Source organism: Pimephales promelas, chromosome 1 (assembly GCF_988280905.1).
Source record: "Pimephales promelas chromosome 1, fPimPro1.hap1.1, whole genome shotgun sequence".
NCBI classification, from domain to species: Eukaryota; Metazoa; Chordata; class Actinopteri; order Cypriniformes; family Leuciscidae; genus Pimephales; species Pimephales promelas.
Window position 1 is genome coordinate 49,764,269 of NC_142769.1, and position 16,037 is coordinate 49,780,305.

The following is a 16,037-nucleotide window of genomic DNA, read 5'->3' on the forward strand; positions in this document are numbered from 1 at the left end:
CTTTAAGATTGCTCCGGCAAATCAAGATCATGAACATTTCAAATGGCCCCTTTATATTTAGAGTACCATTCAAAAGTTTGGGTCAGTAAATAAAAGTTTTAAAAAAAGCAGCAAATGATTTTTGAAGACTGGAGTAATGATGCTAAAAATTTAACAACAATTTATTTAATGTTTAACATAAAGCCTATGAAATATGTTTTTTCCCCATCAAATTCTGTTCAATTTTTAGTACATTCTGTGTTTTCTGGCAATCAAATGAAGGCATAAATTAAAATTTTATCATTTAATCACGAAATTAAAAAAAAAAAAAAAAAAAAACTTGTCAACAAAAATAAAATTCTAAAAAAATTAATTCATTTTTTTTTACTTTTATAAATTAGTTATAGTATTATAATAACATTGAGATATAGCTAAATCTACTGTAAAACATTATTATATTTCTGTCAAGTTAAATGAACTTTTATTTTAATGGGTTGCCGTGAAGAAGACCTTTGAGTTTCTGTTTTTATGATAGTAGTTTTCCTCTTATTAAACAGTAAGATGCGAAAAGTGACTTTCAGAGAGGCTCTGGAGCTGAAGTTCATGCATTCATGTCCTCATATGTAATAATTTTGTGTCATGTACACGTATTTTATTGTTATATTTAGAAGACATGATCTATGCTCCTTTTAGTCATCATAACGCTCCTCCCATCCGCACACTGCTATTTACCTTCAGCGTGAGACTACAGCTAGCCGTCTAAAATACTACTTAGGTGAATTTAAACAATGGCTAAGTTGCTAAACGCATCTTGCTGTCATGTGAGAGCCTTGTTCACATTGGACAGACATTTTAATTGCATTTTATGTCTGTTAAGAGGCACCAAAGACACTCTTTGTGAATATGCCCCCATAACTGCCATTTTAGCTGAGTGGGAGCTCTGGGCATTAGCTTTAGCAGCTCCGGCTCGTTTTTTTTTTTCTATAGACGGTACTCACAAAAGGTATAACCATCAAGATCAACTTAAAAAATGGCCACATGTCATGCAAACAAGAAACTATGCTTCTAACCACAGCTCGAGATCTGTCGTTTCAACCACACGACTCATCGGAAACATCGTCTGCTGATAACTTGTGATCATATTTGGCTAACATTGCTTTCGGAAAACACACCCCAGACTGGTATTTCAGACTTGAAAGTGTTGATGATCGTGCACATGTTCCCGTTACCTATGGCGATGGTTATATCCCTGCGCAGAGCGAAGCCCACAAGCCTCTGCGACTCTTTGGAGACGATGACGGGGAAGCCGTTGTAATTGGTTTCGGAGATGATGGCCTGCAGCTCGGCGAGAGTCATGTCGTCCTGCGTCAGCACAGCCAGCGGCGGGTCGCTACGCCGCGGACGCATCACTTCCCGCGCCAGCGTGGTGTGTGTGAACTCTTCCTTAGCGTCCAGGAAGGGGTATCCGTTCAGACGGATGTGGGCTTCGTAAATCCCCTCTCTGCCGAACGCATCGCCCACCCACTTGCTGGTCATCACCGCCGCCATGAGAGGAACGATGTATTCCAGGCCGCCGGTCAGTTCGAACACGATGACCACCAGAGACACCGTCATGCGGGTCACGCCACCTAAAGCACACACAGGTTAGACACACACTGCACAACACCAGGGTTGGGAATCCACTGAATTTTAACGATTCCTGTTTCGATTCCAATAAGGCAAAAAAAAACTTAGACATCATTCACATTTAGCTCTGTTGCCAAACATTTAATTGAACAAATATTCAATAGGGATAAAAAAACAAGCGATCATTGATGTGTTTTTGCATATTCGTCGGCTCTGAATTGTCAAAACACCGCTCGAAATGCTGGCTTAGGATGTGAAAAACGCAAAAAATTTAATCCGATCTGATTTTTTTTATAGCGGACGAAAGTTTAGGAGGCAGCGTGTAAACGTAATTGACAACGTGAGGTCGTATTTATTTTTTAATGTGCGGAAATTTAGTGTGAAATTTAATGAGCGGAAAGGAGTATATTAGGAATATTAGTGCTGTCATTTTAAGAGTTGCCCAATATGAAAATAAAACGTGAAAATAAACTCATTACATTTGGAAATGAAGCTTGTTTAACTTCAAGAGAAAAAAAAATAAATAAAAAATAAAATTGAAATACAATCTTCGGAGTAAACTAAAAGTCGTGTTTATTCTCACGATATTTCCACTTTTTTCTCGAAATTTAAAGGGGTATTTTTCCTCGAAACACAACGACTTTTTTCTCGACATACGACTTTATTCTCAAGATTGTATTTCGAGTTTTTTTCTCTCAACTTTTTCTTGAAATTGAACATGTTTATTCTCGAAACAACGACTATTCTCGAAATTTAATGAGTTTACTTTCAAGATTGTATTTTGAGTTTTTTCTCTAAATTTAACGAGTTTATTCTCGAAACAACGAATTTAATGAGTTTATTCTCACGATTACTTCGACTTTTTTTCTCGAAACACGGCTTTATTCTCAAAATTTAACGAGTTTAGTCTCTAAACAACGACTTTATTCTCGGAATTTAATGAATTTATTCTCGAGATTGTATTTTGAGTTTTTTTCTCAGTTTAATGAGTTTTTTTCTCGCAATACAACGACTTTATTCTTGAAATTTAATGAGCTTATTCTCATGATTATTTCAACTTTTTTTCTCGAAAATTCAACAAGTTTTTTTCTCAAAACACAATGACTTTATTCTCAAAATTGTATTTCGACTTTTTATCTTGAAATTTATTGAGTTTAATTTCGCATTATAATGACTATAATCTCGAGATGGTTTTATTTTTTTATTATTGCTAGGCCCTAATCCTCTTCCGTACAAAGGATTCGATAAGAGGAATTGAAATGAAAATTTTTACAACAAGTATCCGATTCCCGACCTCAAGTACGGAATCGAATCATTTCGTAACCCTACAGAAACACACAGAGAGGTCAGACGCTGCATACACACGCACCGAGACAGGCCGCAGCGCCCACCATGGCGTAGAGCCCCGGCGTGATGCAGTCGGCGCCCACCTCACACCACTCTCGAAACAGGAACCAGTCGTGGTGATAGTACGCCAGCTGCTCCACAGCGATGCCCACGATCCTGCCAGCGATCGCACCGATGGCCATGCTGGGGATGAACAGACCCGACGGCACCTGGACACACACACACACACACACAGAGGGGAACACAATATAAGGTGTCAGGCAGCTTGACTGCAATGTCTGTCATTTCTTTTATTGTTATGTTAAAAATTATATTACGAGTTTGTAGCCGTGTGTAAATAAAGGACAATACGAGATTTTATCCACTTGTAGCTTTTTTGTATACAAGTTTTTCTTTTCCCCTTTTATTCCCTTTTAATGATAAATACATTTATTTACATGTTTGTGTAACCTGGGTAAAACATTTTTTTTTTTATGTAAAGTCTTTATTAAGCAATATCATATATTTTTTAGTGGATACACAATGTTCAACTACAGATCGTGTGACTTTAACGATAACATCTGTTAAAAACGTATAAACACTTATTTCCTAAATAATATGGCTATAAAATTGAATATATAAATCTGTGATGTTAAAACACAAATAAAATACACATTTATACGTTGTACGACCATAAAATGTAAAAAAAAAAAAGAAAGAAATTTAAATAAATCTTAGCACAAATAAAATAATTTTTTTTGTGTGTGTGTGTGTGTGTGTGTTATGGCCATGAAATAAAAAAAAAATAAACAAAATATCAAGATGACAGATTTTATTAAAATTGTATAGCCATAAAATTTAATAACGTACCAATTTTATTTTATTAGTGTGTGTTTTCTTAAACAAAATCTAAATAAAAAGGTTACTGCATAAAAAATACATTTACAAAATCTAATGAATATGTAAATTCCAAGTTACTATCAGAATAACGATTCATTTTGAAACAAAGCAAAACAATGAAAAATGGCCTAAAATGTACATTAGTTTAGCAAATACTTCAAATAAGCGTGTCGTTTGATTCGTTTTCGCTTGAACTGCTGTGGTATTGAAGCACACTACTACCGAACGCTGATCTCACCTTCAGGCCGAAGGTGAAGATGGTCATGATGATCTTGAAGACGAGCGCCAGGCTGAGCTGCCACATGGCGGAGTAAACGCCCGGCGTGGAGGTGGCGTCCGATCCCTGCGGATACGCCTGACTGCCGTTCATCTGACTGCGGTACTGGCAGAGCTGCGACGACTCCAGCGGCCCGCAGTCCGTGAACAGCTCCTTGATCAGCTCGCTGGTGTTCTGCCGCGTGTACGGGTTCGGGAACGCCACGATAGCCGTGATGGCCGCCACTGTGATCACCTCCAACACCGGGTACTTGCCTAAAAAAACAAGTCCAGCTATTTTAGGGCGGTCTATAGTGTTAGACGAGTCAAAAATGTGCTCATAATCTAGTCTAATGCAAGTTAGACTATTTCACAAAAATAAAGACTGACTTAAGCCCAAAAAAATTAGACTAATGCTGCGTTCACGTGCTATGGAAAGTAGGATATTTTCCACTTGTGAACTGGTATCGTAATGTGCTAAAAACATGGAGATCCAGACCTGTTATTTAGCTAAAACTATTTTAGATTGCTTAAGTCATCTGCAACAGCAAGAAAATGATTTATCAAAAGGTAAATAATATGCTATATATTTCTTTCTAGATCATGAATAATATATATTTTTACCATTCACGACTCTTGCGGCGTTATCTCATCTCGGCAACTCGTCCATCAAAATATTCCACGAGTTGCCCAGTGGAAAATACCACATGAGGGGGTGTTCATGTGCATTTTCCACGTCGGCTTTTGGTATTTAGCATAGCACATGAACGCAGCATAACTCAGGTCTAAGACTCTGTTACCTTGGCAACCACCAATAACAATCAGTTACATAACAAACAGCCGAAAGCAAAAGGAAAATGTCACAAAATTTGTGGTTTGCTGATGACGTTATGGAGATTTCCATACATGGATTTCTTTTTTGGCATCTTGTACCATGTGTTTGTATCTTTTCTGTACATCTATAACGCTCCGCTCAGATTAACGCTGTTAAAGGAGTAGTTCACTTTTGAAAAAACTTTTGCTGATAATTTACTCGCCCCCATGTCATCCAAGATGTCCATGTCTTTCTTTCTTCAGTCGAAGAGAAATTAAGGTTTTTGACGAAAACATTCCAGCATTTAATGGACTTCAATGGGAACCAAACGGTTCAAGGTCCAAAAGACGGTTTCAGTGCAAACTGTTCAAAGGGCTTTAAACGAATCCAGACGATGAATAAGAGTTTTATTAAACGAAACGATCGCTCATTTAATAAATAAATAACAAAGTTTAAGTTTTATAAGCTCAAATGGTCGCCTTGTGATGCGCGTTCGTGACTCTCCTGTTCGAACTCGTTCATCAAAATGAACGAATCTTTTTCCGAATCTCTCAGATTATTTGATACCACAATATTGTAAAACCACTTTAATAAAGAACTAAAACAGGCCAAACCGGGTGTGTGATGCAGTGTGTGTACCGAAGCGCGTGGACTTGCGGCGGCGGCACCAGGCGATGTTGGCCCGGATGAAGAAGGCCCCCCACAGGCCCCCGAACACCCCCAGCAGGATGAAGGGGAACAGCTCGAACAGGTACCAGGGCGTGTGGTACTCCACGTAAAACAGCACCAGCCGGCTGTTCCCGAACGGGTTGATGGAGCGCAGCACGAACGCCGCCACCAGAGCAGCGAAGAACGAGCGCCACAGCGTCTTCAGCGGGAAGTAGTAACTGACCTGAGAGAGAGAGACACAGAGAGAAAAGAGAGAGAGAGAGAGAGAGAGAGAGTGAGAGAGACAGAGAGAGGATTAAGTTCACTTTTATTATTACAATCAATATACTATTACAAAAGATTTACATTTTGTTTATACAAAGTACATGTAAAATTTTTTTTTCCCCCATTCCTTCTTTTTTTTTCCTTTTTTTAAAACCTCAAGACCAATTCATTATCATACAATGTACATAATACTTCATTTATTCCCCATAATTCTATAAACTTTGGTAGAGATTCCACCAACGTGTAGTATGCATACTCCACCCTCAAACGGGAAGCTACCAAACCTAGAAACATCGACACAATGCTTATTGACCTTTGTCCCAACAGTCTGTTTTTTCTTGTCTTCCAAATGGCCAATTTTGCAGTGCCAGATAAAAAATTTATTAAAGCATATACATTTTTCTTCTTTACAGAGAGAGAGAGAGAGAGAGAGAGAGAGAGAGAGAGAGAGAGACAGACAGAGAGAGAGAGAGAGAGAGACAGACAGAGAGAGAGAGAGACAGACAGAGAGACAGAGAGAGAGTTACACATCAACTAGATAATCCTGGAATCAATCGGGGAAAATACAAAATGTTGTTTGTGTGTATAAAGACAGAATTGCGAAATATGCGTGTAATACATACAAACACACACACACAAGTCAACATTTGAAGTGTACCAAAACCTTTCATCAACGTTATACATGCATTTATTTATTTATGAAGCTATTTCATATATATATATATATAAATTGTTTGTGTTTGTGTGTGGGGGTGTGTGTATAACTGTCACCAAAATTGTAAGAATATGGTGACATACAGTTTTGCTTATATCACTACTATACATGAATTAAAACTTAGTTTGGCCAATACTGATAGTGAATTATTTCTTTATTTGGGAAAAAAACCCCAAAACACTTTAATTCATAAAAGATGCATTAACTTGATCAGTAATGACATTTATGATATTACAAAATATTCCTATTTTATATAAACGCTGTTTTTTTTTAATGAAAACACATCATGATTCTGTCCTCAACATTGAAAAATAATAATAAATGTTTCTTGAGCAGCAAACCATCATATTAGAGTGATTTCTGAAGGATCATGTGACACTGAAGACGAGTAATGATGCTGAAAACACAGCTTTGATCACAGGAATAAACTACATTTTAACGTATAATCACATAGAAAAGTTTTTTTCTGTATTTTTGATCAAATAAATGCAGCCTTGGTGAGCAGAGGCATACTTAAAACTTTTGAACAAAATCTATCCTGCGTTTGACATCCCAACTCCACGGGAATAAACTGTGTCTTGTGTGATGTGAAGGAAGGGAGACTCACCTCCTCCAGACTGAACAACACTCCTCCGATCGGAGCGCCGAACGCCACCGACACACCAGCGGCCGAAGCTGCCGACAGCACCTGAACACACAAACAGACACGTCACCGTATCGATTACGATTCTGCTCGTCGATTCCTAATTTTGATTCCAATAAGGTTAAAAAAAAGTCAATCAAGTATCCGATTCCTCCCCAACCCTTATCACCGTCTACACATGTAGGTATTAATATCCAGATTTTGACCCTATCCGAATGAAGGCTGACCTCTCGTTTCTTGGCCTCGTTCTTGCTGTATTTGGGGAAGAGGTAGGAAAAGATGTTGCCACAGCAACAGGCCACGTGGACCAGCGGACCTTCCTTCCCGAGACTGAGGCCCGACGCCACGGCCAGAACCAGCGTGACCGTCTTTATCATCAGGGTCCACTTGCCCAGGTACCCTCGGATAATGAAGCCGCTCAGGATGGTTTTAATCTGACAGACGAGAGAGAAAGAGAGCGAGAGAGGATAATAAAACACAAGAAACACATTTTGAATGACCAAATAACATATTAAAAAACCTTCAAGTGCTGTGTGAAGGGGAGCAGTTTGAGCTATCAAATAATGAGTGCCGGGCAACAATTAATCGCATCCAAAATAAAAGTGTGTTTACATTATATATACACACGTGTGTACTGGATAATTATTTAGTAATATAAACACACACATACATGCATGTATATATTTAAGAACAATGTGTTTTTATATATATATATATATATATATATATATATATATATATATATATACACAGTATATATATAATATAAATTTTGTATAAATGTATATACACTATAGTATATACATGCAAATATTTCTTAAATATACACAAAGTGGATAATCTCCAGAGCACTATGTACATATTTTACAATATGAAAATATGATATTTAAGAAAAATGTGTTTATATATATATAAATATATACATACTGTAAAAAAATATTGTTGGTTTAACTTAAAAAAGTAAGTAACCTGGTTGCCTTAAAATTTTTAAGTTGATTGAACTGGAAAAAGTGAGTTAATACAAGGAGATTGATTTAATCATCAGAAACTCTAAATAATAAGTTATCTGAACTAAACAAATTATTTAAGTTGATTTGACAAAAGAAAAAATGTTGTGATAACAAATCTTGAAAATATTTTTTTTACAGTGTATATATATAATATACATTTTTGTATAAATGTATATACACTATGACTATAGTATATACATACAAATATTTCTTAAATATATACATGCATATATGTGTGTATATACTATATATACTAAATAATCATACTGATCCACCTCAAATGTTGTACTGTATATATCCACATATACAATAAGCTATAAAATATATATAAAAACATATCAAATAAATTACAAACTCACATAAAATCGTCGCTTCGATTTACATTTATTGAAGGTTACACACGCCTCCCTTCATGACCTTTACTCTCTATTGATGAAAAGACTAAGTGCTGTTCTAAAACTTGTGTAACATTTTTGGTAACCATAGAAACAGTGACAAAATCAGAGCTAATACGGTTTGATTCTCAGTGGTCACCTGACCCGTTAAGAACATCTTAATCCGCAGCATTTCCCTGCTCTATATCACAAACACTCACACTGATGAGTTTGGTGGTGGCATAAAATTAAAAGAAAATCATGAATAAAGCATTGGTTTGCAAGCAGGTCTGTTATATATACATATATATGAAGAGTTCAGATGCAAAAGCCTCTAAGTGCAATTTGAAATTTTGTTCTAAAATGACCATTTTTATCAAGCTTATGTATTTAAGTTCAGTAATTTCACTTAAATGACAATTAATAGGTAATCTTCATTGTTATTCAAGTGAAATTACTGAACTTAAATATACAAGCTTGATAAAAATGGTCATTTTAGAAGAAAATTTCAAATGGCACTTAGAGGCTTTTGCATCTGAACTCTTCATATATATATATATATATATAATATTCAGGATTTAATTAAGCTTTTTTCTTTATAATAATAACATAAAAATGCTAGGTTATCACTGACACGTCAATAATGGCCTACTAGAAAAACTGGTTACCCCATAAAAAAAATCATATTCTTCTTAGGATATCAGGTAAAACCTGTTTTAAGATTAGCGTCTATTGTCAATAAATGCTCTGCGGGATTACCTCAGGTATTCCAGACCCGCAGGCGTACGGCGCAAACACCTTCACCAGAGACACGGCCAGGAACGCAAAGGACAGCGCCCAAAACGTGAACATGAAGTAGTTCATGATGTAGGAGCCGGGACCCTAGATGACACACATAAGAGCCATTAATAAAGCCAAACGAATATCAACTGAATCGATCTGGTGTACACTCATTTTTTAAGGTTTGGGGTTGGTAGGATTATTTAATAGTCTCTTTTGCTCACCTAGGCTGCATTTATTTGATTAAAAATACAGTAAAAACTGAAATATTGTGAAATATTACTACCATTTAAAAGAAATGTTTTCTATGTGAATGACTTGTAAACATGTAATTTATCCCTGTGATCAAATCTGTATTTCCACCATCATTACTCCAGTCTTCAGTGTCACATGATCCTTCAGAAATCACTCTAATATGATGATTTGATGCTCAAGAAACATTTATGAGTTTTTTATTATATATAAATATATATTTTTAATTTTTTTTAAATTTTTTTTAAAGGGCTGGGCAATGATTAATCGCATCCAAAATAACAGTTTTTGTTTACATAATATATGTGTGTGTGTACTGTGTAATGTGTATAATTATTTTGTTAATAAAAATTCACACACATGCATGTATATATTTAAGAAAAAAAGTGTTACTAATATATTACATATTTATATTATAAATTATGTATACATATACACAGTACATACATGCAAATATTTCTTAAATATATTGTGTATTGTGTATATTGTGTGTATTTTTATATACAAAAAATTACACACTACACACACATATATTATGTAAACACAAACTTTTATTTTGGATACGTTTTTATTTTGGATACATTGAAAATGTCTTTACTGTCTTTACTTTGCTTTTCTCTTTTGTAATGTCTCTCAGCCATCTCTCTTTCTACAGTCTCCCTCTCTATCTCTCTCTCTCAATCTCTTACTGAACCTTTAATTAAAGTATGAATTTCTTTAAAAAAAAAGGAAATCCTACTGACCCCAAACATTTGAGCGGTGGTCTACATAAAGTAGCACACTGACCTCGGCCTGACCCAGGATGAGTTCAGCCCATGTCTTCCACTGAGGACACTTGTCTCTCTCAGCAAACGTGGTCTCGTTGGAGCCCCAGCAACACTGCTCGTGGTTAAACCACATGGCACTGAGACACACGCCCTCCTTCAGATCGTTCAACCAGTCGGCCGCGATGTCGATCACCCCAGCTAACGCTCCTGAGGGGACAAGGACGAAGACGGGCATTAGTACACAAATCCTTCATGCACTAATGAAACAGCGCGCACTATTGAAAAACTGATCCAAGGTTACCGAGATCCCTGGGACCTTTGTTATATAGAAAGTTTTAGTCAGGGAAAACTGACAGGTAGGGATGCACCGATATGAAAATTTTGGCCGATACCGATAACCGATAATTCTTTATATTTGAAAGCCGATAACCGATATATCGGCCGATAAACTTAAATCCAAATTTTTATCTAATTTTGAGAGCCTGATTACAAAAACAAAAGTCTCACAATTAAATCCACGTCCCAAGCGCACAATTATAATGATGTTCTCATTATAGTGTTGTATAGCCGATATGATAGTTGTCCCGAACCAGATTTACATTTTTTGAAGAGATTTCAATCATATTTCAAGAAATTCAAAAACATAAACAGTGCTCAACAAGTGTCTCAGCTGAAGGGAATAATACATTATTTAGCGGTTTTAATATATCGGCCTCATTTTCTTACCAGGCCGATAACGATAACATTAAAAATGAACATATATCGGCCGATACCGATATGCTGGCCGATATATCGTGCATCCCTACTGACAGGCCATTTACACGACTAAAAATGTAAAACTTTTCATGCATTTTGGACGTTCGTTAACACGACAACGTCTTTATGACTCACTCATAAAGACTTCAATTGTTTCATTACTGAATGAATCAGCGTTTTTGAACAAATCGCTTGAACGAATTATTCAAAAACTCATTTAAACGCTTCACTTTTTCCATAACTGGAAAGACCAGCGTTTTTGAACAAAACTCTTGAATGAATAATTAAATGACAAAAACATTTTTAACAGTACCCTGTCGCCACCTATTGGTGTAACGAAGTAATGATACATTTGTCTTTATTTGAAGCGCCAAGTTACTTTCAAAAGAGGATTTGCATTATCGTAAACGTCAATGATTATATCCAAACAATAAACAATTCAAAAGTCCCATGTTTCCAAGATAGATGCGCAATTGCATTGGCAGGATTTGAGACAGATGATTCGACGAGTGAACCCTTACTATTTAGTGACTCGAAATCAAAATTTTTAAATTAAATCAAAATTTTTATTTAATTTTGTGAGCCTGAATACAAAAACAAAAGTCTCACAATTAAATCCATGTCCCAAGCGCACAATTATAATGATGTTCTCATTATAGTGTTGTATAGCCGATATGATAGTTGTCCCGAACCAGATTTACATTTTTTGAAGAGATTTCAATCATATTTCAAGAAATTCAAAAACATAAACAGTGCTCAACAAGTGTCTCAGCTGAAGGGAATAATACATTATTTAGCGGTTTTAATATATCGGCCACATTTTCTTACCAGGCCGATAACGATAACATTAAAAATGAACATATATCGGCCGATACCGATATATCGTGCATCCCGACATTTACACGACTAAAAATTTCAACTTTTCATGCATTTTGGACGTTCGTTAACACGACAACGGGATAATTGGGGACCTAAAGTCTACACACTAGTAGTTTCTTTACAAAGTGACATCACCAAATAATGGCCTGGCATGATTAAGTGTTTTTTGTTGATTTCGTAGAACCGTGTGAAACCTCGAAAAACACAAAAGAAAAACTTTAATATATCGATTGGCTGTTTACCCGACACCGCTTTCAATGGAAAACCGAAAACTTGTGTGTCTTGGCCGTTCATTTACACAACAACAAAGTCGTAACGACACAGCGCTTCTGGGTTATAAGTCAGAATATAGGCTCACTATTGGCTGACGCTGGTCATGTGGGTGATGCTGGCCAATTGTGAGCCTACGTTTGATGTACAACCCAGAAGTGCTGCACTATTACACTACGTGAACTCACTCGGCCCACAGAGAAGAAGTCCTGTTTGAGGGTCAAGACTTGGTTTTAGGTAGGGGTGCACGATATTGACAAAAATGTGATATTGCGATATCGATAATGAATATTGCGATATCGATATTAATTTCGATATTTTTAAACGGATGTAAAACTACAAAAGTTATTGGAAAACGCATCAAAAAGATTAATAAATAAAACAAGTTTTCTTACAACATAAGATTTATTTCAACTGACAGTCATATTGGACTGGTACAGCATTAATAAATAGGCCTAAATAATATGTCTACAGAACAGGACATGTTAGTTGTGTACACTACAGTGTAAAAGATAATAAATAAATAGCAAGTCTACAGAACACACTATGCAACATAAACGCCACTATATGCGTTTTCTTTAACCGGATAGCTATGACCCTGAAAAGACCAGATGTAAATGCCCTGTGAAACGCATTCGTGACGTATTTGAATCTAATCGCTCAAACCACTTCAGGAGGCGGTCTGGGCCGCATTTCAGTTGAAACTGGACAAATAAATGCATCTCGTTATTGAATAAACCACATATGTAAAATGTACTCCTTCCAAAAACGCTAAAAATGAGAACGTTACAGGCTTGTCATGTTATGGCTAGATATGACGACGCGCGCGACTGCAACACGCATCACCGCAGATGAGCAGCTGCTGATTTTACTTTTCATCACGCCAACGCGCAAACTATCAAAGTGAAAGTAAGTCGCAGACGCTTTTCACAGTTATCTTCATTAAAATTAAATAAACGAACTCTTATTTTACCTGATGATCATAAAACGCAGCTCGTAACTGTTGCTTTCGGTGACGTGAACTCCGTTAAATCTGCATATAGCGCGGGAATTGAAGATCGTATTTTGATAAGTCAGATAGCTATCCGATCAGTGAAAACGCATGAAGTTGCCAGGTGGACCGTGGCCTGATGTTTAATACTTGTGCGCTGGTGTGCGCGTCGAGCCGCCGGCAAGTGTGTGTGTGTGTGGGACTGTGTGGTTGGAGAGCAAGGGAGAAGTGAGAGAGTGACGGCGGTTAGCTTTGGAGCGAGTAGCGACTTTATATTGAGAAAAACAAAGTGTCTCTCCTGTTCTTTCTGACCACTGTGGGAAATCTGTAGCATGAAAAGTTAAACCTCTCTTGATTTAATATTGTTTATGGAGAAGGAGAATCAGGAAATGAGTCGGGGGGGAAATGCAGCGGTGCATGTCGGACCAGACGCATCATAAAAAAAATATTGCGTAAATATCGCGACACTTTCGATATGGATATCGAGCAACGTGATATCGCGATAACGATATTGATTCGATATATCGTGCACCCCTAGTTTTAGGGATTATTATTATTATTGTTCAGGGTAAGGCAGTTAGGTGTTATCTCTGACATTGCATAGTGTCAGTGAATGACCTCACAAAGATGGATTTTGTGTGTGTGTGTGGCGTTTACCTGATGCAAGTCCTGTTAGCGTGACCACCAGCCACCCTGACCAGGCGTCGTACAGGCTCTTGGTGAATTCCCATGCTGATTCCTTCTTTTTACTGTTTATCTACACGGATGAACAAAACATGCGTAAATACAGATGCAAAAAAAGCTGCCGACTCTGAAGTTTCAATATGACAGACTCTCAGTCGCTGGTCACTTTTAACACCACAGTATCACTTTCCGTTCCGCAGGAAGTTCATTTGCCTAAAAAAACCCTGATTCATTTATATGTTACTACGCTCGCACTGCACTGAGTCGCATTTGCCGTATGACTGAATTTAACTTAAATACTCCATAAATATAAAGTAATTAAACAAAAATGAAATGTAATGAAGCACTTTTATTTGATTAATTTGTTATGATTAATCATATCTTTTAGTTTGCATCAAGTTTACACAAATAAATAAATAAATAAAACATGCAAATAATAAATCAATCATAAAACATAATATAGAGATGGAGTTTATTTACAAAAATAAATTAAATAAATAATTTAAGATGGTGTTAAATTTTCTGCTAATTAAATAAATATGTAGAAAAATAAATACTGAAGATAATAATAAATAAATACATATGAGAGTGTAATAAATAAATAAATAAATAAATAAATAACAATGAGTCAGTTCAGGTTTTCAAAAATAGTCAATATGTAGAGCTGCAGTTCCAAAAATATTCAAAAAAGTAAATAAATATGTACATAAATAAATAAAAAATGTAAATACTAAAGCAATAAATAATAATAAATGCAAATGAGGAGTTAAAAAAATTAATTAAGATGGAGTTCAAGTTCCTTCCAAAACATTAATAGAACATTAAAGTTTCAAAAATAAATATATAATAAATAAATATAAGTAGAATAAGCTCCTTTCATGTGCGAAGTATTTAATTTTAATTGGATTTAAAAATACCCACAGCATGAAAAAAAACAACTATACTGATATAAACATTAGTAAAAACGTAAAACTACTCAAACCATGACCTGAAGGTTCACATCGTTCCCACGTTACCTTGCGGTGGCGCTCTCGGTCTTTGCACTTCTCCCGGACCCAGTCGATGGTGTGGAAGTCGTCGTAGGTCCCCACGCCGGGGATGGGCTCCTCCAGCAGGTCCAGCAGGTGTGTGGAGCTACTGGCCCCGCCTCCACCGCCCCCGTTAGACATGGCGTAGTTCGACCCTGCAAACACACACGAGGAGGGGCAGCGTGGTTAAAACACTGAACACCAACAAAATGCCATTCCGTTCAGCATTCATAGGAACGATTCAATATTTGACGATTTAGAATTATTTGTTTTTATAAAGAGATTCGACGTGATTGTGATTAATGCATCGATTCTGTATTTTTAATGCATTCATAGGATTATTAAAGCGTACTCCATCGAGAAACTTTAAATACATGTACATATTGAAGAGCTGCACGATTCTGAATCACATTTTTTTTTTTTAAACAGAGATTGCGATTCTCCCACGATTATGAACAAACAAAATAAATTACTAGAGGTTCTGACAAAAAATGAATTGCTGCCACCTAATTAAAATGTTTAATTAATCTGAATTGATAATAATTAAAAAAAAAAGTTTGAATGATTGATTCAATGACTCACTCATGAAGACTTCAATTGTTTCATTGCTGAACGAATCAGCGTTTTTGAACGAATCTCTTAAATGAATGATTCAATGACTCTATATAAAGACCTCACTTGTTTCATGACTGGACGAATCAGCATTTTTGAACGAATCTCTTGAATAATTGATTCAATGACTCACTCATAAAGACTTAATTTGTTTCGTAACTGGACGCATCAGCGTTTTTGAACAAATCTCTTGAATGAATGATTCAATGACTCACTCAAAGACTTCACTTGTTTCATAACTGGACAAATTAGCATTGTTGAACAAATTTCTTGAATGAATGATTCAATGACTCACTCATAAAGACTTCAATTGTTTCATTGCTGAACGAATCGCATCTCTTGAATGAATGATTCAATGACTCACTAATAAAGACTTGTTTTTTATAAGTGGACGAATCAGCGTTTTTGAACGAATCTCTTGAATGAATGATTCAATGACTCAC

At 36.1% G+C, this 16,037-nt stretch overlaps 1 protein-coding gene across 7 annotated transcripts in view; it reads right to left on the minus strand.

Annotated features, from left to right (window-relative positions):
• clcn3 (Cl-/H+ antiporter 3) overlaps nt 1-16,037 on the minus strand; it is a 50,315-nt gene that overhangs the window by 12,340 nt on the left and 21,938 nt on the right. For all 7 annotated transcript variants that reach the window (XM_039658628.2, XM_039658631.2, XM_039658629.2 and 4 more), the window contains 10 exons: nt 14,971-15,137; nt 13,928-14,027; nt 10,394-10,581; nt 9,335-9,457; nt 7,419-7,625; nt 7,156-7,236; nt 5,540-5,792; nt 4,070-4,362; nt 2,975-3,161; nt 1,209-1,607 (listed from right to left, as the gene is read on the minus strand). In XM_039658628.2, coding sequence (XP_039514562.2) covers nt 1,209-1,607; nt 2,975-3,161; nt 4,070-4,362; nt 5,540-5,792; nt 7,156-7,236; nt 7,419-7,625; nt 9,335-9,457; nt 10,394-10,581; nt 13,928-14,027; nt 14,971-15,137 — 1,998 coding nt within the window. The remainder of the gene's footprint in view (nt 1-1,208; nt 1,608-2,974; nt 3,162-4,069; nt 4,363-5,539; nt 5,793-7,155; nt 7,237-7,418; nt 7,626-9,334; nt 9,458-10,393; nt 10,582-13,927; nt 14,028-14,970; nt 15,138-16,037) is intronic.